The 20,081-nt window shown below is 42.5% G+C and overlaps 2 protein-coding genes across 2 annotated transcripts in view; one reads left to right on the top strand and one right to left on the bottom strand.

Moving 5' to 3' along the window:
* LOC143845142 (uncharacterized) overlaps positions 1-20,081 on the bottom strand; it is a 230,754-nt gene that overhangs the window by 134,679 nt on the left and 75,994 nt on the right. The window lies entirely within an intron of this gene.
* On the top strand, positions 1,446-19,279 carry RBM24 (RNA binding motif protein 24). The gene is made up of 4 exons (XM_077353251.1): positions 1,446-1,951; positions 2,854-2,977; positions 6,330-6,384; positions 16,581-19,279. Exons 1-4 carry the CDS (start codon positions 1,784-1,786, stop codon positions 16,924-16,926), a joined length of 693 nt encoding a protein of 230 aa, XP_077209366.1. The 5' UTR covers positions 1,446-1,783; the 3' UTR covers positions 16,927-19,279.

Genomic DNA, 20,081 nt, shown 5'->3' with positions numbered 1-20,081 from the left:
AATAAATAAACAACAACAACCCATTTCACAGGATCCATGTGAGGGGAAGCACAATAGTGTTAAGAAAACTCTCCCCCCGCCCGCCCCCCCCATGCTCTCTCAAGGCCTTCCACTAGTTCATCCGTTCATGAGTTGTTCATATTTCTGGAAATTCAGTCCAAGATGGGCATGCTACATTTACACGTTCTGTGAAGGCAAACATCAGCAACAAACTTTTTTGTTTACTGTCTCTTTCTGCCTTCTTCTTGTGTCTCAACTGGAAACCTGCTCTGTACTAAATAATTCACAAACTTATTTAGAATGTTTTTTTTTTACTGTCTGTTCTATACTACTGTGCACAGCTTGCCCAATTGGACTGTTTAATGTGTTACATCAATAGTGATTCTACAACTCTAACCTTAATGCACTTCTGTGGAGATAGATCAAGACAGGTAGCCCAGCTGGAAAAACCAAGAGTCTGGAAGCACCTTAAGGACTTGCAAAATTTGTGGCAGGGCAGGAGCTTTCATGAGTCTCTGCTGAGGGCCCTGTCACAGCTGTCACCGTTCCACAGGGCCTGTAAAACAGAGCTCTTCTGCCAGGTCTTTGGTTGAGGCCAGGGTAAGTAAGACCAATGGTCCCATCCCCCAAGATAACTGAGTCATCCTTCTCTGTACCCCAAGCCGGGTTGTTGGTTTGGGGATGAGGAGGGGGGAGGAGGTTTTTATCGCCACCAGAATGGATTGCTTTAAGTTGTATGGTGGGGGTTAATGGAAATTTCATTGGGAAATGCTTTGTTCCTTGCCACTTGCTGGAGTGGCCAGCTAGAATTTTTTTTTTAAATGCCTACTTCTATACTAAGGTGCTGATGTTTAGTGGCTAGGGGTGGGAGGTTCGATTCCCCGCTTCTCCGCATGCAGCCAGTTGGGTGACCTTGGGCTCGTCTCATCCCTGATAGAGCTGTTCTGACCAAGCAGTCCAGTCAGGGCTCTCTCGGCCTCACCTCCCTCACAGGGTGTCTCTTGTGGGGAGAGGAAGGGGTGGCGATTGTAAGCGCTTTGAGACTCATTCGGGCCGTAAAAAGCGGGGTATAAAAACGAACTTTCTTCTTCTACTATTGCGGAAGTGGGCAGCAGCTCACAAAAGCTCCTCCGCTGCCACCAATTCTGTTAGCCTTTAAGGTCCTACTGGGTTCTTACTCTTCCCCGAAGCTGAGCGCTTCAACCAGGTGGGGAAAGACACCCCCCCTCCCCCTCCCCCTCCCCCTCCCCCTCCCCCAGCTCCCTTCCGACCGCCAGACCCTCGCCAAGAAGGCAGTGGGGGGGGCACGTGGAGAGGGGGCGCGGTGCCAGGAGCGTGGCCGGCCGCCCCCACGCGCTGCCCCCTCCCGCGCCGCCCCCGGGCTCCGGGCAGCTGTCCCCCAACGGCTGGGGAACGGCGGCCAATCGCGACGGCGGCCCCGCCCGGCTGCCCGCCCCCTTGGCTGGCCAGGGGGCGGGCGGAGCGGCGGGAGCTCGGCGAGGTCGAGCCGGCAGCTTTTAGAGGGGAACCGGAGCGCGGGGGGCGAAGGCAGCCAGCCAGCCGGTGAGAGACGCCTTCTGCTGCGGCCGGGCCCGCTGCGTTGCCTCTGCGCGTCTCCCTCGGGGCTGGAGCCCGAAGGCTGCGCCGCTCCGTCCAGCGCTCCTTTGGCCACCCGGCAGGGAAAGCGGGGCGGAGGGGCGAAAGGGGCGTCCCGCGGCGGCCGTCGTCGTCGAGGGGCTTGATCGGCGCGGCAAGAAAGAAGGGAGAGGCGTCGCCGTGGAAGATGCACACGACCCAGAAGGATACCACCTACACCAAGATCTTCGTCGGCGGGCTGCCCTACCACACCACGGACTCCAGCCTGCGCAAGTACTTCGAGGTCTTCGGGGAGATCGAGGAGGCGGTCGTCATCACCGACAGGCAGACCGGCAAATCCAGGGGATACGGATTTGTAAGTCCAGGGGGGCGCGGGGTGGGGAGTGGGGACATGTGGGGCGACCCTGGGCCCTTAGAAGGAAGTCTCGCTGTCCCGCAGGTGGATAGGGCAAGCGAAGTGGAGGCTCGACGGATTGATGGGAGCGAAGCAGCACCGGCTCTGGTTAGAATAGCAGGGCAAGGCAATCCAGTCCACCTCTTGCCTCGAAAACCCGACCTGGTCGCCATGAGTCAGCCTGCGACCTGACGGTGCTTTCCGCCCTAACCAAGTCTTATTGACTTGCATAGAGTTACTCCCTGGTAGGCGTGCTTAAGGTTGTGGCCCGCGTTTCCGGACAGGGAGGAGGCTGGCATTACCATAGTGATGGGGAAAGGTGGGCGACTGAAAAGTTCTTGGGACTTGAGTAAAGTTTATTATGGAGAACAGGCTGTGAAAGCTAGAGTGAACCTAAGTAAAATTATTTAATTTTTTTTTAAGTCATCCTTTTAGATGTGTTTCTTATTTTCGGGGATTACTTGTGAATGGGGGTGTTGTAGTTGAGGGGAAGATCTGCAAACTAACTCCCATGAGAAAAGTTGCTAGGGAAATTTTGGCATCAGAGAGAGGCCAGCTGCTAGCCGACTGATAGGACACATTCGTATTTTTATCAGTGGCACATGCTGTTGTGTAAGTGGGTGCTCGGTGGCTGCAGAATTCTGGAAAATGGCACAGGCCGCTTCTGTGATTAATTTTAACAAAGAAGTGGAAACTAGAATGTGGGGTGTAGTGGCAATTTCACACTTGCTTGCAAGGAAAGCTGAGTGCATCTTTCTGCAACGGCCCCGCACGTTTTAGTGGACACAGGAACACAAGGCTGGGATCTTTGACCAGAGGTGAATGTGAGGAGGCTCTAATACTGTGCGTGGTTTATTGCCAAGGTGACCATGGCTGACCGAGCCGCTGCAGAGAGGGCCTGCAAGGATCCTAACCCGATCATTGACGGCAGAAAAGCGAATGTGAACCTAGCATACCTAGGAGCAAAGCCACGAATAATGCAGCCAGGTAAGAGAAGCCCAGCTTCAGGCTACTTCCTGTGTCAGTGGAGCATTATCCAAAGTTGAAAAACTAATAAATGGAAGTCCGCTGTCACCTTTTCACAAGATCTATTCTAGCAAAATTTATTTGGGGCTCACTTGTAAGATGAGTCACAGACCTAAGGGACAGGAGAAGGTGGGAGTGGGGAGGTATTATAAAGAGAGGTCAATGTGAAACCATAGATATTTGAATTCATTTAGAGCAGGTGAGGACCATTCCTAGCTATTTTGATACATAGCTAAGGACTGAAGAAGGAGCTAATTTTTATATCCTGCTTTTCTCTACCAGAAGGAGTCTCAAAGTGGCTTACAATCACCTTCCATTCCTCTCCCCACAACAGATGCCCTGCAAAATAGGTGAGGCTGAGGGAGCTTTGAGAGAACTGTAACTGGCTCAAATTCACCCAGTTGGCTGCATGTGGAGGAGTGGGGGAATCAGACCTGGTTCTCCACATTAGGGGCCTCTACTTTTAACTACTACACCACATGGGTGTAGTGAAAACCACCACAACAAAATCGCATCACCCAATTTGAGTAACCAATCAAATATATTGCTATAGCCAAAGGATATTCCAAGAGGGATTAAAATCGTAGGTAAAAATCAAGTCAACACCACTTGTGCTATTTTAAAGCACTTTTGTACAGGCACATGTGAAAAACACAGGAACCTAGTTCTCAATGCACTTGTTTTCGTTTTCTGAACCAAGTGGTAGTAATGCAGGAAGGCCATTTACAACTGAATTTCGACTTCCCTGGTTTTACAACAGATGTATAGTTTCAGTCTATACTAGGGCTCTACAGATGTCCATGGACTACAATTACCACCATGCTGGCAGTGGCTGACAGTAATTGTAGACCATGGATATCTGGAGAGCTACAGCTTGGCCACCCCAGTAAGTCTTGTATGCCAACTAGGGTTGTGCGATTCGCCCGCCGAATCACACAACCCTAATGCCAACCAGTTGCTTGACTTGCACTTGTAGTTTCTGCAGATGAAAGGCATTTGGTCTGTAGAAAAACAATTCTTCCCCACACTGCAGCCCCAAATGCCCCTCCCTCGAATGCTGCTCCTGCGGGATGGGGGTCTATCACCAATGGCAGAGAAGGTTCAGAGTCCTGTTGTGGGAAGGTGAAATTGACACCCTTTCCCACATGGGGTGCAAAGTATAGGCAGATTCCTTTCTAACCCAATGAATGTTTAAGATTGTTTGTTCCAAATGTAGCGTGAATACAACACAGTCATTTACAGATCTTTGTAACTGGATGTACTGAAGACGATTTGATAGAGTGACACTATGGAGTCAAACGTTCTGGGGTAGGATCTCTGGGGCGGGAGAGTACATGATGTGTGTGCAGAAAGTTTCTGTGTGGAACCTTGGGAGTGATTCAACTGCTGTCAGAAGACAAGCAGCATTTGTGGGGAGCGGGAGCACTTGTTTCCAGGAGTCTATATGTATGTGTTCTGTCTCTTGGGAGGGGAAGCTGTGATGGGAAGGGGGAGCGCTCCACTTGATGCACAGAGGCTCATGCACAACAGCTGAATGATGTGCCCAGCTGAGTACGATGTTACTCCCCCACCCCCCAACAGGTGCTGGGTTGGCAGCAGGGGACTCAGAAAGGAAGAGGGAAGTAGGCTTTTTTTTAGACATCTATAATTCATTATGGTATGGTAATAAGAAAATGTACAATATCACTTTAAAAACCCTACCACATTAAAAACTTAGCAGCATTGTACAGTTCACTACTAGTACACATTATCTGGTGTATCACAAGTGGGAGGTACAGGCAGTCAGCTCAAGCACTCTTGGTCATTTGTGGCGGCCAAGGCTTTTGCCTGGTGTGAGCAGCAGGCTTCCCTGCCAACAGGGAAAGCCATCTGATGGTTTTCTGAGTCCGAAGTCCTGTTTTGTATTGACAGGAATGTATTTTTGTCAAGGTGACAAGAACAGGCTATACTAAGTACAGTGGTTTCATAAAGGTTGGGGATCATGTAGGCTCAATTTAAGATGAGAGTAACCTTTTAAGTGTTAATTTTTTAAAAATTTATTTATCTGAGATTTATATACCATCACTCCCAAGTGCCTCGTGGCCTCCCACCAGCCCTGAGGTGTTCATGCCTCAGGGGAATCGAGTATTTGACTGGTTCTCCACCACTGAGCTGTCGCAACCAGATCCCATATGAAAGGGATCCCACTCTGGTTTTAAAAAATTAAAAGCGGGGATTGTGGAATCTTAATAATGGAGGCTGTATATTCAGGCTAGCAATTATAATATCACTAAGCTCCAATAACTGTATAGCACAGGCTTCAGTAGAAAGTCATGAAATGATATCATGAGCAGCAGAAAATGTTTAGGGCTACAGAAGATAGCCAGGCCAAAAATAGATAAATAAATAAATAAAAGTAATTGTATGGCCACCACTTATTTCATGCGCTAAGAAACAGATTGTCATTGTAATCTCAGTTCTCATACAAGTACCAAAATCAAGACATTTTCATAAATTCCCTTACAGACTTGTACTTGGCAAGCAAGGGATTTTTGTTCATGTCGAGGATGGCTTAGTTCAAACATTTTGTCAGACCACAATTAAGAAAGCTTAGCTAGAGGTCTAAGTTAGCCAACTGCAGTTTGTGTTTGACCCGCAAACCAGAATTGGAAGCAGTTGGTTGAAGCAGGTCTGCAAGCACTAGTTTGGCATGATACCTGAATGGACAAGCCAGTCACAACCATTACTTCTCTAAGGGTTGCTATGCAGCAGAGACAGGAATTAATGCAGGACACCAAATGCAGAGAGATGAATGCAGACCAATAGGGTCAAAACCATGGTTTTGTCTGTTGGAGATTTGGAAGCTCAAACCATGATTTGCATGCTGTACCATGACTATGCAAAATTATTTAAACCAATGACATGGCATGGACAAAATATCACCATTTTCCTCAAAGTGGTTTAGGATGTCATGAGCCATTCTGTTCTTCTGCATTAATTTTTCCATCATTTGCATGGTGTTTTTTAGGATAAGATCAGGAGCCATAGCAGAGTTATTAAAAATTGAATAAACTTTTGGCATAGTAGCCACCTTGATATTCCTTCGTTTGGATGGTTTTACAGCTGGTTGGTCTTCTTGCTAGACAGAGTAGATCATGCTGATCTTGAAAGATGAATGGTTTTAGTCTGTATAAAGCAGCTTTCTGTGTACCTCTACATTAGCACTAATGATCTCATTCAAACTAAGTTGCATTGGATCATGCTTTTAAAATTCATATTGGTATTTATTACAGTTCACGAAAGGCTATGCTCATGTGGTGTGTTTTGCTCACAGGTTTTGCCTTTGGTGTTCAGCAGCTCCATCCAGCATTAATACAGAGGCCTTTTGGGTAAGTACACCTTAAACTAGTATTCCAGATGGGGAAACAATAGGGTTGGATCCAGCCAAACTTGTTCACTTTTGCTTCCCTTCCTTATTACGGTCTCCATCTGACATGGAGGGTTTTGTTGCCCATGTATGATACATGATCTCCACCATAACCTCTTGGTGGTCGAGGGGAGCCCTCCCCCTGACTTTTCACCAGTGGAGAAGCTGGTTAGATCCAACCCGTAAAGTACACGTACCAATGGCTTCCAGCGTGATTGTTAACTGGTTATGAGCCTTTTTTGTTTGTTCAAATTTCCAGAGTTAAAATGCTATCACTTACCTGATAATTCTCTTGTACTAGAGCTGAGTCAAGTGGTGTGAGATGCATGCAGTACTTGCACTTGAGTAGGCCAATGTGCCTAAGATCATATGGTAAAAACAAGGAAGACGCACTTTCCCTTTCTCTTTCTCTCTGTCTGTCTCTCTCTCTCACTTAGTAAGCAAGCCACTGTGTGCCCCATTCCATATTTTTCTTCAACTTGACCCAATGTTATTTATCTCTTTCTAATCTGACAGGGATCGTTTACAGTTAAGATAACTGATGAGAAGGATATGATGATAAGAGGTGGAATAGTTCTGTTTGGAATTAAACTCTGTAACCAGTAGAATCAAAACACACAAACGAGCTAAAATGGTGATTAACGATGCATGTATGTTTCTTTTTCTATATAGTCAATAGATATCCGTGTGCTTTTTTTTTTATTTATTACAGTCATGAAGTGGTGTTGATAGCTAAACTGTGTGCTTTTATTTAATTGAAAGAGCTGTAGTGAAAGTTTATTTTTGGTTTTGGTGGTCTTTGGTTTTGTTGAGAAGTGTTGACTTTGCCATGGGCAGCCAAGGGCTTTTTTCTTGCTTTCGAGCTGTAGCTTGTGATTTCTTTTATTTATTTTTTTAACCATATTTTGTAGTGAGTGCTAAATTTGTGTGAGTTTTTGATTTCTTTTTTTTTCTCAAAAAAAGAAAAAAAATCAACGTATTGCTTGCATGTTACAGTTTTGGTTTTGTTCCCTTGGGAAGGGTGTGGAGCTCTCTGTATTAACAATGTGCGTCCACTAGTACTTTCCAAATCACAGGCTAAGAGTCTTTATCCAATCTAATATGAAATATTTCCTTTTTAAAAGTGTTACTCCTAAAAGTAGTCTGAGTTTTAATCTTGTATTTGAACATAAAAGGAGGAGGTGAATTTACAGTATCTCTGTAATACTCGCTAATCAAAATTTGTTAGGGGGGGAAATGTTTTAAAATGAAATAAAGGGAAGTATCATAGGATGCATGTTTATTTCTTAAGAATAGCTTTGAATTACTATCCAGGGGTGGCCAAACTGTGGGCAGAAGCTCATGGGAATAGTAGTCCATGGACACAGTTTGCCCAACTGTGGCTCTCCAGATGTCCAGTGTTAACTGCTGGCTTCCTTGTGATAATAGAATAACACCATTGACTAACCAAATAAGAGCCAAACTAGCTCTTAACATTCAGTTTCCTATGCCATATCTTTTAAAAGCAAATTGGGGAGGCTGAGAGTTCACTGGAGGAGAGGTACAGGGAGGAACTGTAACCCATCTACTTCTGGCTATTTTTGTGCTGGAAAGGGTCTGTTCTCATATCAAGCAAGAGAATTAGGGTGAAAGCAGCCAAGATGAATTTGTGGGGAAAAGACAGTTAGAATGGAAAGTGTTAAGCTTCGTTCCCTTTCCCTTACCCCCCCCCCCAATCCATTCTCTGTTTTTGAGGTGGGTTTTGTATTTAACATCTAGTTTCAGTCTAACAAAACAGCTTGCAATTTTCCTTTCTAAACGTGAAACTCCTTTGTAAAAAAAAACTTCAGACATGGTCTTGTCGTATGATTTGAATGGGTTCTGGAGATTTTCTCCTGACTTGTGAATATCTTGAATGAAACATGAAACGGAGTATTAAAAGCTGGTCTAAATTCCACCCCTTTATGCACTTTAACCTTCAGTAGTCCTAATGTTGTGAACCTACAAATAATCTTGTAAGAGCTGTGTTATACACAGATTGGTTTATAACAGAGGATAAGTGCGTGTATGCCCTGGCCTAGATAGCTCTTACTAGCCTGATCCTATCAAATCTGAGAAGCTAACCAGTGTCAGCCCTGGTTAGATCCTAAACCTAGGAAGTTTAGGATCATGATGCAAAGGCAAGCTATGGTAAACCACCTCTGAACACCTCTTGCCTTTGGGGTCACCATGAGGTAGCCGTGAGTTGATGGTAAAGAAAAAAAGTGTATATGTAATCTTTATTAAAGGGTTGATCCTTTCATGGTAGAAGAAGAGGATGCAGCTTTCCATTCTATTAAGATGAGAAGGACAGAGACCCACTTAGTCAGAGGGACTTGCGCCACAAACTAGATAAGAGTATTTGACTATTTTATAAAATTTCACACTGGTCTTATGTTTTCTGAACCAACATATAAATAGTTAGGGTGGTTATTGCCATTGGGGATTTTGTGTTGCTGTGGACCAAGTTTGTTCCTTATCATCTCTAATGAAAAGGTAGTAGTTTACATGAAAGTCCTTCAGCCTAGAACTCTGGAGAGCCACTGCCGGTCAGAGTAGACAATACTGACTTTGTCAGACCAATGGTCTGACTCTGGATAAGGCACTTCCATGTGTTTGTATAGACAACGTGAAGTTGTGATGGTGGCACAAGCCATGAAGGACCTCTGATGCTCTGACAGTTGCTTAGGAAGATAGGCAACTTCATGTGGCTTGTTTTTTATGCATATAGGCTGATTCTACATGGCAGTGGGCATACTGGACTGCTGGCAGTGAGGTGCTGTAGAGCTCTATGCTCTGCAGCTTTCCGTGTGCCCTTGGAGGATACATTTCAACACTGGATCTGTTCCAGCCCTGAAATGTCCCCCCTGAGAAACTCAATGGCAACAGATAGGTTCCGTGGTGCAGCGAAACACTGCAAAGCAAACCAGGGCATTGTTAGCCCACTTTGGGCCACCATAGGACGGGGAGGAGCCAGCCCTTCTAGGACTGGCTCTTTCCTGTCCACATGGGCCTGCTGCAAGACAAGGCCCTGTTGGCCCCCTTAGTGGGCTAAGGGAATACAGGTTCTCCCACATTCCCTTAGCCTGGGATAAATGAGGGTCCAGTTCGTGGCAGCAGGAGGGGAGTGGCCCAGAGGCTGTGTTATGTAGAAGTGGTGATTAGTCCCACTTCCATATGAGTGCTCTCTCAACATTTTCCACCCATGTGGAATAGTGAAAAAGAGTAGTTCATGATTGGGTTGGAGGGGCCTGTACCCTCTCAGTTCCCAAGCTCTCAAGGAATCACTGACTGGAGCCAGCCACTGCAGAACAAATCTTAAAAGATCTGGATACCCCTCCTGTATACATGTTTAAACATACTTGGTTGGACCCTGGTTCTCATCATAGCTGTTTGGAAATTCTTTTCATTGAAATGATGTGATATGCTTAAAATTAATTCATTCCTTCATATTTTCAGTCTGTATTCTGTAATTCAGGATTAAACTTTCGATTATCTTAAATTATAATATTGGGTTTGGATGGCAGCCTTTACCATCTCCCCCCCCCCCGCTCCATCCCCCCCCCCAAGTAAATGAAGTTTAAAGTCATTTGTTGGGTTCTGCTGTTTCTGGATTAAGTAGGTCTTGCTTTGACAGGGTTATCCATTTTAAGGCAGTCCTCTATACTGTAAACATAATAAATTATGCAACAGGAGGTGGTTTTTTAAAATTTTAATGTGTTTTAATGCTTAATATGTATGATTTCTTTTAAGTTTGCTGTCAACCATCCTGTGCCGACCAGGGAAGGGCGAGGTACAAATAAAACAATTATTTATTTACTTAACATGATGATATGTTAAAAGTTATTTCCTTTTTTGACACCTGCAGAGTGCTTTGGTTGTTCTTTTTTTAAAAGAGAAACACCTATCCAAATCCCTGTTCCGGAAACAGTCTTTTCAATATTAAATATATTTGACCATAAATGTCATGGTATGCCAGTGCTAATGCATGAGGCACTATAGCTAATGACTGCCAGGGAAATCAATTCAGATCCTAAAGTGACCACCTCCAAATACTTTATAATGTTTTGATGTTCCCCAAAAATATCACTCAACTTCATGAACTGGCTCATCCTCCACTCCTTTGGTGAAACTTTACTGTTTCCATGTGGGACGAGCTGCTTTACTTCTTAAATATTGCTGCAGAAGGCAACAATGCCTTGCTGTTGTGAAATGTTAGCTTCTTTTGTCTCATCTTGTTATGCATAATTTTAAAAGACTTGCTTAAACCATCCTTTTTTTGGGGGGGGGGGGAGAAGTAGTATAACTGAAATGTTGTCTGTGTCCACCTAATTTTGTATGCCAGAGACCAGTTTTAAAATAATGGGCTGGAATGTCATTGGGTATACTTTGAAGGACAGGTTTCCATGTACCTGTCTCGTGCAACCTTAGTTCTGTGATATATTTTACAATCTCTGTTTTTTCTTTAATGAGGGGTTCTGTGGATTGACCTGTCCCCCAGAACAGGACACTTGTATTAGCTTTCTTACTCCACAGTGTGCACTTGCTGAAATGTGCCACTAAGACCTCATCTCTTCTTTCTCATTCATAAATTGGTCTCAATGCACCATGTAAGATGGCCCCCTTCAAATATTATTTCCTGAGATTCCTTTGTGCTAGAAGATCTAGATGATGTATTTTCTTGGCTTATGTGTCTGTGTGTGATCCCAAAGGGAATTTTTTACAGTCAAAAAACTAAATGAAATGGCTGATTAGAATTGCAGGATGGGACAGAATCAAATGCATGATACAAAGCTGCCATGTTCTAGAAGGGTAAAATTTGGCAGCCTTATTAGCAGTTGTTGAAAGTAAGGTTTATGCATGCCCATTGAATACAATGAGATTTATTTCTCAGAACATGGGCATAGAAAGTTTCCTTACAAAGCTGCCGGTGAAATGGTTTTTTAATTGAAGTGACAGTCTGCAAGTCTAGAATTTGCATTCTGCTCGCTGCAAATCTTATGTTCCACACTATCAGCAGTGACAGCTTTGAACATTTAATTATGATGATCTGTAATTTTACTAGAAGTCTCTCTTCTGCCAGTTGTCTGAGTCCACATTCTGCTTCCAGCAGAAATGTCCCCACTGTTGGTTAGCAATAAACAAGTATCTCGTAAGCCTCCTCTAATGGCACTAAGCAGTTAAAGAGGGCACATGATATTCAGGGAGTTTAATGTTAAAGACTTGGGAAGCTTAGAGTATTGTAATAAAACAGCACTCGCAAAAGAAAAATGAAGAAGTAGTAGAGAAAGTTCAATTAGTATTGAGATGGCTTTGCTTGTGCAAACACCGTAACATAATTCAGTGCTTCAACCCTGAGTATGAGAAACAGCAATAAGCATTTATTCCAAAAGTATTTTTTGTTGTTACATATATGGTTGTTTTTCTACTTTGAGTGCTCAGACATGATAGGAAGAGTTGGCTGTTACATTAATTATACCAGGGCAGGCTTTCTCAGCCAGGGTTTCATGAAATCCAGTGGGTTCTTGGCAGCCTGGAAAGGGTTTCCCAAATGGGTGGTGGCTAATTAATTTTTAATATATATTTTAGATTTGTTAAACATTTATCGTGTGATATGACCATATTTGGTCATGTTGACCTGCTTCCTCCAATGATGGGCTTGGTAGGGTGGAAAGGGGAGAGCCCATGGGAGGGCTTGTACAAAGCTATGCTTCTCAACCATATTCTGCGTGATAACGCCACTTTTGGGGTTTCTCAAAACCTGGTAAAATTGAGAAAGGCTGGACTAGGGTATTGTCAGGTTCACAGTCTTCCCCCGCCACCCTTTTCTTCTCTTCTCATGAGTAGATCAGTTTCGTTATATCTTCACCATAAACTATACACTTCCCTAAAACCCAGGATTTGAGCCTTGCGCACAAGCCCAAGTGTCTCCTCAGTCTTGCTGTCTTCACGTAGTGTCAACCTGTGGTTTATCTTTACGTAAGAAGCACTTGGCTCTCAACCATATATGTAGTTCAGTATTAATTGAGGTGGGATACTGGACACACACGTAACTTCTGAGTAAACATTCAGAAGGCAGAAATGAATTTCTGCAACAGCTACAAGAAAGCTTCATTGAAATCAGTGAGATGTATTTGCCCTGTGTTGAAGTAGTGGGTTTTCCAGGATAGTTTCTAATGTACCCAAACTGTAAAAGAAAGATCTACAATTATGTACAATTCCACTGCTGGCACTATTGCAGGGCAGCTAGATTTTAGCTTAAAACACTGTTAAATAAAGATGCCTGGGCAACATAGTGGGAAATGACACTCTAACCTTTTGACCTTGCTGGACATAAAAGGAGCTTGCATTTCAGTATCAGGGCAATCTCTTGCATGCTGGCCTTTCCAGCAGATGGAAGTTTACTTTGGCCTTATAAAGTCATTTTACTCAGCTGGAAGCTCTTGTCGCATGACAGACGATCAAAAATAGACTCACTGCAGCTTGCCCTGTCAATCACCATGCACGAAACGGCATAATGGTGGGGGCGCCTGCAAGACTGTGCATATTGTAGACTATAAGGGGTTCCTAAAGGGATAATGTTCCAGAATTTTCCCCCACCTGTTCATTTCTTGGTTTACAAGAAACGAGTTGTAAGAGCTTAAGTTGGAAGGACATTCCGTTATCTTTTTCTACAAGAAAGAGACAAGTGTCTTTATAAATCCACTATGACAGGGCTTCTGCTGGCACAGAGAAAGAACTAATTCTTTCCCCCCCCACCAGCCTATTGCTAGCTACTATGATAAACTTTACATAATTATTAAAATAGCTCTCTTAAAAAAATTAGCAGAAACAATCCTTGGAAATTAACTACTTTAAAACTCGAGTGAAGATATTAAGGAAGCTAGTTATTGAGCTAGAAAATACAAAAATATTACTGAGCTTGACTGTAACACATTTAAAAAACCCCAGGAGAAGGTGTAATAACTTATCATTTTAAAAATATGGCAACATTTTGATTTTAAAAAGCTGTCAAGGCTTTTGATACATAAAATTTACTTTTTTTAACTCTGCCTCCACTTTCCCCCCAAGCATAATTCTTACACTTCATAGTTCTCCCAGCTGGAATAGTACAATATCAGTGATCTAAATATTTTAAATCATATTATTCTTAATACTTTAATGTTTGAGTTGGAAACATTAGAAGGGGGTGATAAATTGCTAAACAAACAAATCTGTGCTGTAAAAATACAGTGAAAGGCCGCTGCTCAAAGCGTTCAACTATTTTCTTTCCTTAAATGGCAACTTTAAGTGAAAGATGAAACTAATTTTCTTAACAATTTAGACATATCTTAGACATGTTTTATATAGGGTAAATAGCGCTGACTTGTGTGACAGGTGGGGGAAAAACCATTTTTGACGCTTGCGTGGAAGTTTGAGGATTTAATTCTGCGAGAGCTCTGTGTGTGTACTTGGGTAGGAGCCCGTTAGAACTCTGATGTTGGGGGAAGGTTTGATTTTCTGTATAGATTTATCTGCAAGTCAAATCTTTGAAGACTCTACTGCTCATAAAACCAGTAGGTTTAAATTGGATAGATTCTGCATAGCTCTGGCATGGATAGCCTAGGCTAGGCTGGTCTTCTCAGAAGCTAAGCAGGGTCGGCCTGGGTCATTATTTGGTTGGTGTGCTGCCCTTGAATCCCACCAAGGAATGGTAGAAGAACATTATGACAAGCCACCTGTGGGGTCACCGTAAGTCAGCTGTGGCTTGATAGCAAACACAACCATTTGTTTTGTGATTGCCCTTTTTTGTTTTTGTATGGTATGGTACAATGGAATGAGGGGTTAATCTGTATGCATATTTCACCAGAGGTTGGGGAATGGAGAGCTGGTGTAACCTAGCAACTGAAGAGTGCAAATTGGGAAATACCTGGGTTGAATCCCACTTCAGCCCCTCCAAGCTGGCATTGTTTGGGAGAGGAGGGGTATAAATAAAAAAATAAGTAAATTATGTAATTGATAGGTAGTCTTAAGAAAGTGGTCTCCAACTTTTCCAGATCCAGCATGCTTTTTTAATCTCAGGCGGTAGCATGGGGCCCACTGTGATGCAAACATGACATCACAGTCAAGGAAGAGGAAGAGCCCTAGTCTCTGTCAGCCTGTCTTTCTTTATAAAAAAAGGAAATCTTTTGGTGGGTAGTGTTGCTTGACCACTCTGTTACTCTCTGCATCCCTTGTATTCTGAATTTTTTTTGTGCCGTAGCACAATAAAATCAGAGTCCAGTAAGACCAACAAAGATTTATTTAGGGCATGAGCTTTCGAGTGCAAGCACTCTTTGTCAGACTATGATCTTTATGTCATGTAAAAAGATCATAGTCTGACGAAGAGTGCTTGCACTCGAAAGCTCATGCCCTGAATAAATCTTTGTTGGTCTCAAAGGTGCTACTGGACTCTGACTTTATAATGAAACTTGATGTTACCAGGGAGCTTAATCTTGTTTTGATGATACTAAAGACTCTTAAGACAAGATTTTCTCTTTGTGTTTAATATTAACCTCTAGTAGGAACGTATGAATTCTTCTGATAACTGTAAGATTAATTAAAGCGTCTTGCTTGTATACATCCTCCTGTGTGTATTTCCAGTTTGTTATCTTGATTTTCATGTATGCAAAGAGTGGCAGGAAGCATGCAGCTCTTGCTCTTAATACATGCTAGCAACAAGTCCTTTCCGCCCCCCTCCTTTCCAAAAATGTTTTTTTTTTAAATAGCAGCTTTACAGGGGGTTATAACTCAGCAGATTCAGCAACCAACCAGCGGATCCTCATCCATGAGCTGAAGACAACAGCTTCTCAGCTTCACCTCTATCTGCAGTTATGGGCGTAATAATAGTACTGATCTGCCTTACAGAGTTTCTGTAAGCGTTAACGAGAGAATGTATGTGAAGCATTTTGAACAGTCAGAGCACCGTATAAATGCTGTGGTGTTGTTGTTATTTTTGTGATGTGACAGCATTGCTATAAGTATCAAACTAGCCTGCTTGTGCTTCTGAGCACCTAAAAAAAGTAATATTTCACAGTGTGGAAGATATTCAAGTATGTATTTTGCAACAGTGATTTCTTGTCCCCCCACCCTCAAAATATGTTTCTGCTTCTGTTAAACACCAGATCTACTTGACCGTAATCCAGCCCCCAGTTCTCCCCACCCCTTCCCAAGTATGTCTTGCATAGAAATAAACAAGCTGGCACAAGGCAGACACCCAATGGCCTGATGTGTGGCAACAGGTTTGACCTTCACGACCTTGTAACCTTTTCAGAAGTGTGATGCACATCTACCTAGGGGAATCACTGTTATGAATTTTAATGGCATCTCTGTAGCTTTCCCCTCAATGGCCTTTTGTGACGGAGTGAACTGCACTATAGTTCGTTTGAAAAGTGTGATTCTTGCTGTGTTTACCACACTTGTGAACTTCTATTTTAAACTCCTTTGTCGCCTGTGGGGTTTTTTGTTTGGTTTTTTTATTTTTAATAAGGTTGACTGAGGTTGCAGAGGAATTAATGTGTGCTGAGTCTGCATAGCTATTCAAGTAGGGTTGCCACGATATACAACTTGTTTATTTCCCCAGATTAGTATGTTTTTTTGCAAAATGCTTAATTCAGTCAAACAAACATAAAAAATCTTGAGAGAGTTCAAAAATTATATTTTCCAAAGGAACTCCTTGCATAGTTGCAAAACTGGATTGTAGCTGGTGGGACTCAGAATTTTGTCAGCATTTGTTGAATTAGTAAGTCTTGGGACAAATGACCTACATCATGTTGAAATTTTGTATTTTCCACCCTAGTAGTTGGGATAAATGATATTTTTCTTTTAATGGGTCTGTTAAAACTTACACATGTCAAGGCCCCTCTAACAATCTCAAACTCAGTTAATAATGTGGTTTTATAGAGATGAAGATCCATGCTGTTAAATCAGCACTAACGCAATGTAGCTGGGCCTCCCTCCCCTTTTAACCATGGTTCCTATAATGGTCAGTTTGCCCATTGAAACTAGTTATTGTGGCAACCCTATGCGTATAACAACAACTAAATTTTGAGTTTGTTTTTTAGTTCTGGACTCGGGAGTTTTTATTTGTGTCCTCTGACTTTGTCTTCTGTTTCTCAACAGGATCCCTGCTCATTATGTCTATCCCCAGGCTTTCGTGCAGCCAGGAGTAGTAATTCCACATGTCCAACCCACCGCTGCGGCTGCCTCCACTACACCCTACCTTGACTACACCGGAGCTGCCTATGCTCAGTATTCAGCTGCTGCCGCTGCTGCGGCAGCAGCGGCAGCCTATGACCAGTATCCTTACGCAGCATCCCCAGCTGCTGCAGGTTATGTCACTGCTGGGGGCTACGGCTACACGGTCCAGCAACCAATCACTGCTGCAGCACCCGGGACAGCTGCTGCTGCCGCCGCCGCCTTTGGCCAATACCAGCCTCAACAGTTGCAAACAGACCGCATGCAATAACAGACAGACTTGTGAAGAAAGTTTTCTCTCTTTTTAAAAATTTCTTCTCATATTTACCTTCCAGCCTTCCAATAGAAATAGTTTTTTTGGGGGGAAAAACCAATTTCGCCTTAACTAATCCAGCTTTAAGGAAAATTACGATGCAATAGAGTACTACAAAAAAGAAAAGAAAAAGAACAAATTCTGCTGTCTGTGGACAGTGTGCCTCCACACCATGAGTAGTATTGTAAAGTGGGTATTGTAATAGTTTCAGCCCAGGGGTATCATGCTGTCATTAAAGGATGGCAGAAGTTAACAATAGAAGTTGTCATTTTAAAAAGTGAAAGGGAAGAACACAGTAAAGGATGTTTTTATAACATTTGGGGGGGGCATATCCAGGTGAGCAATAAGTAGCCTGTTACCAAGCTGAAGATGACTATTATTTAAAATACGAAAGCACTGATTGTCATCAGAACTTTTTTTGCCATGGCCTATGGAACTCTAATAAGTTTTACAAATCCCCCCCCCCTTACAGTCTCATAATGGGCATCGAACAAACTAAGGGACATGGCCTTTTGGGAATAAAGGGTGGTGGACAGGCACCAAAGTTGTTTTCTCATCTGTCCTCCGTATGAATGGGACTAAGGAGCAAGTGGTGTGGAATTAATGGGTGCAACAGCTGTACAGACAATCAGTAATGCAGAGTGTTCTGGAAAAGGACACATCACTAGTGCTCGTTTGATGAGCTTGTCACATTCTAATCCCCTCTCCCCCCATCCTGTTTCACTTTTAGGAAACTTTGACTGCTAGTGTCAGCTATTCTGATTCTGAAATAGGATCAGCTCTTTACTACAACAGCCTCCTCTTTTTTTATTTATTGTATCTATTCATGGCTTGAGAATAAAAGCAGGAAGAAATTTGCTGATTTAAAACCTTTTAAGAACTGTGTTAAGGGATTTGGGGGGTGATTTATATGCCTATTTAAAGTATTTATTAGCAAAATGTTAAGTTTTTCTTGAGACAACTTGTTGAGATTGCAGTTCTTCGAGGATTAATGCTATTGTGCCTTAATTGTGATGCTATTTAAATATATATATATATTTATTTTGAAAGTTATACAATGCTGCACTCTCGGGAAAAGAACTTTAGATGTGAAACTGTAAAATTATGTATTCATCTCATGGCATAAATTATTTAGTAGAACTAGCTGTAGTATATAAAATATTAATCTAATTGACTAAAGAAGCTGATGTTAAGTTTTATTTAAATTCAAGGGAGTACACCTTTCTTGCGAGGGTACTTTTTAACACGTCTTCTTTTAAAAGGTTTTGATCTTTAAAAAGCTTCTCTCTCCCTCTCTCGCCTTGATCCTGAACCCATGTACTTGTAAGAAAGTGCTATTCATTTTAGTGCAATTGATTCCCACCTAAGTGAGTACTAGTTAAGGATTGGGCATCCACTTAACAATACTTCACACACTTGCTCAGGAGAAAGGCCTTACTGACACATTCCTGGTATGGAATGAAGGCTGCTTCTATATTCTTTGCTGATAGGCTTTGCTAATCGCATTTGTAAACAGGAACCACCGAAGTTGGACAAAGTGGCCAGGTGATTTTCCCAGTCCATGTGGTTCCTGCATGCAAACCTTACTGAGCAGCATGAGACTAGATGACACAAAAACAGCCTAGGCCATGGCAGTAACATGGAGCTGGGCCCATGGTCCTAGTGATCTTACTCAGTCCCAAATAGAGAAGCAGTAGACTGGTTCTTAAAAATGCATTATATGGAAACAGGCTTCATATTTCAATCCATGTCATGTGTTTAGGGGTGAGATATCAGTGTTCTCTCTTTGAAATCACAAATGGGTAGTTTTCACTATCATCTCTGTCCATATCGACTATTATTCCTTTGCTAGGAATTCTGCTGCTTTTACATTGTCCTGTGAAATTACGATAACTTTACAGGGTTTTTTTTTCCTTGAGCAAAAATGGAATTTGATATTTTACACTGTATTGGAATCTTTTTTATACTTGAACAATTTCATACAAGGGAAAGACAGGATAGCATTTTTTTATGGACTTTATCCAATGTCACTGGATTTATTTTGGGTATTTTGGATACTTGCCAGTGTTAGGTAAGGTAGATAACATGACTTTCACATGCATGTTATTGATTATGTATATTGCCTTATAATGTTTCAGATCTTCAAATCTATACACTTGTATTAAAAATCTATTTAAAAAGTTGAACCTAGTCTATTTACAGCTGTGCCAGAAACAGACTCTTACCATATTAGGATGTGAAGACAAACTGGGCATTGTTTTGTACAGATTAAATTGGGCAACGTGATCTGTGTTCTATTTTAAGGTTTAAATGAGTACTTGATTTATTTAGTGCTCTTGTACCCTGCCCTTCTACCCATATTGGACCTCAAGGTGGCCTATAAGACTTTAAAAAAATGAAAAACAAAACTAAAATAAAGAGATAATCATGGCTGCAATGAGTGTAAACTACTTATCTTCCTTTTTGTGTGCCGATGCAGACCTGGAGGGGTGCAAAGCTGCCAAAGGTACTCAAACCAATTCTCTAGATGGGCTGGGTTTTTCTTGTAAATGGTACTTTGTTAAAGGTGTGGGCAACATCTACGCATCATGATGTTTCCTAATCTGGAAAACCGTATTTGATTCCTCACTCCTCCACATAAAGTGGAGCCATGTGCTTGGGGGGGGGGGATTGGCCCTCAGTGGGAGAATGCCCCCCTGGTGAGGTCCAGTCAGAACCATACATTGTTGGAAGGACTCAACACTTTTATGTGGTATGATGCTCACTATTAAATGCAGTCTAAGCAACTGCAGAAGAATAATAATGGTCCCCGTAAAAGTTATTGCCCAAGAATTGCATCATGGATAAGTTCGTACCTTTTCTGCCTCTCAGCTATCTTTGAGATAACTGAGCAGATATGCATATGGAAAGAAAATGCAAAATGGTTTGAGAGAGGGGAAAAGTGCAAAATCTGTGCCATTTTATTTTAGTAGATATAAAGAACAGAGTAGATGATGCTGTAATTATAAAGATGTAGCTTAATTCCAGAGAAAGTACTTTACAAAGCAGAAAAAAGTTAGCCAGTTCTGGTGACAAATTCAGCAGGAGACTGCAGAGGAAAAGTTGTGATCTGT

The sequence above is a fragment of the Paroedura picta genome, chromosome 9, assembly GCF_049243985.1.
Source record: "Paroedura picta isolate Pp20150507F chromosome 9, Ppicta_v3.0, whole genome shotgun sequence".
NCBI lineage: Eukaryota > Metazoa > Chordata > Lepidosauria > Squamata > Gekkonidae > Paroedura > Paroedura picta.
The sequence above is the reverse complement of the archived record's forward strand: the minus strand, read 5'-3'. Positions and strand labels throughout refer to the sequence as shown.

Excerpts from the sequence above, each read along its gene's own strand:
- RBM24 (XM_077353251.1), top strand. The coding sequence starts at position 1,784 with ATGCACACGACCCAGAAGGATACCACCTACACCAAGATCTTCGTCGGC. Across the intron at positions 2,978-6,329 it reads GCCACGAATAATGCAGCCAG|GTTTTGCCTTTGGTGTTCAG; the intron begins GTAAGAGAAGCC and ends TTTTGCTCACAG. Across the intron at positions 6,385-16,580 it reads TTAATACAGAGGCCTTTTGG|GATCCCTGCTCATTATGTCT; the intron begins GTAAGTACACCT and ends GTTTCTCAACAG.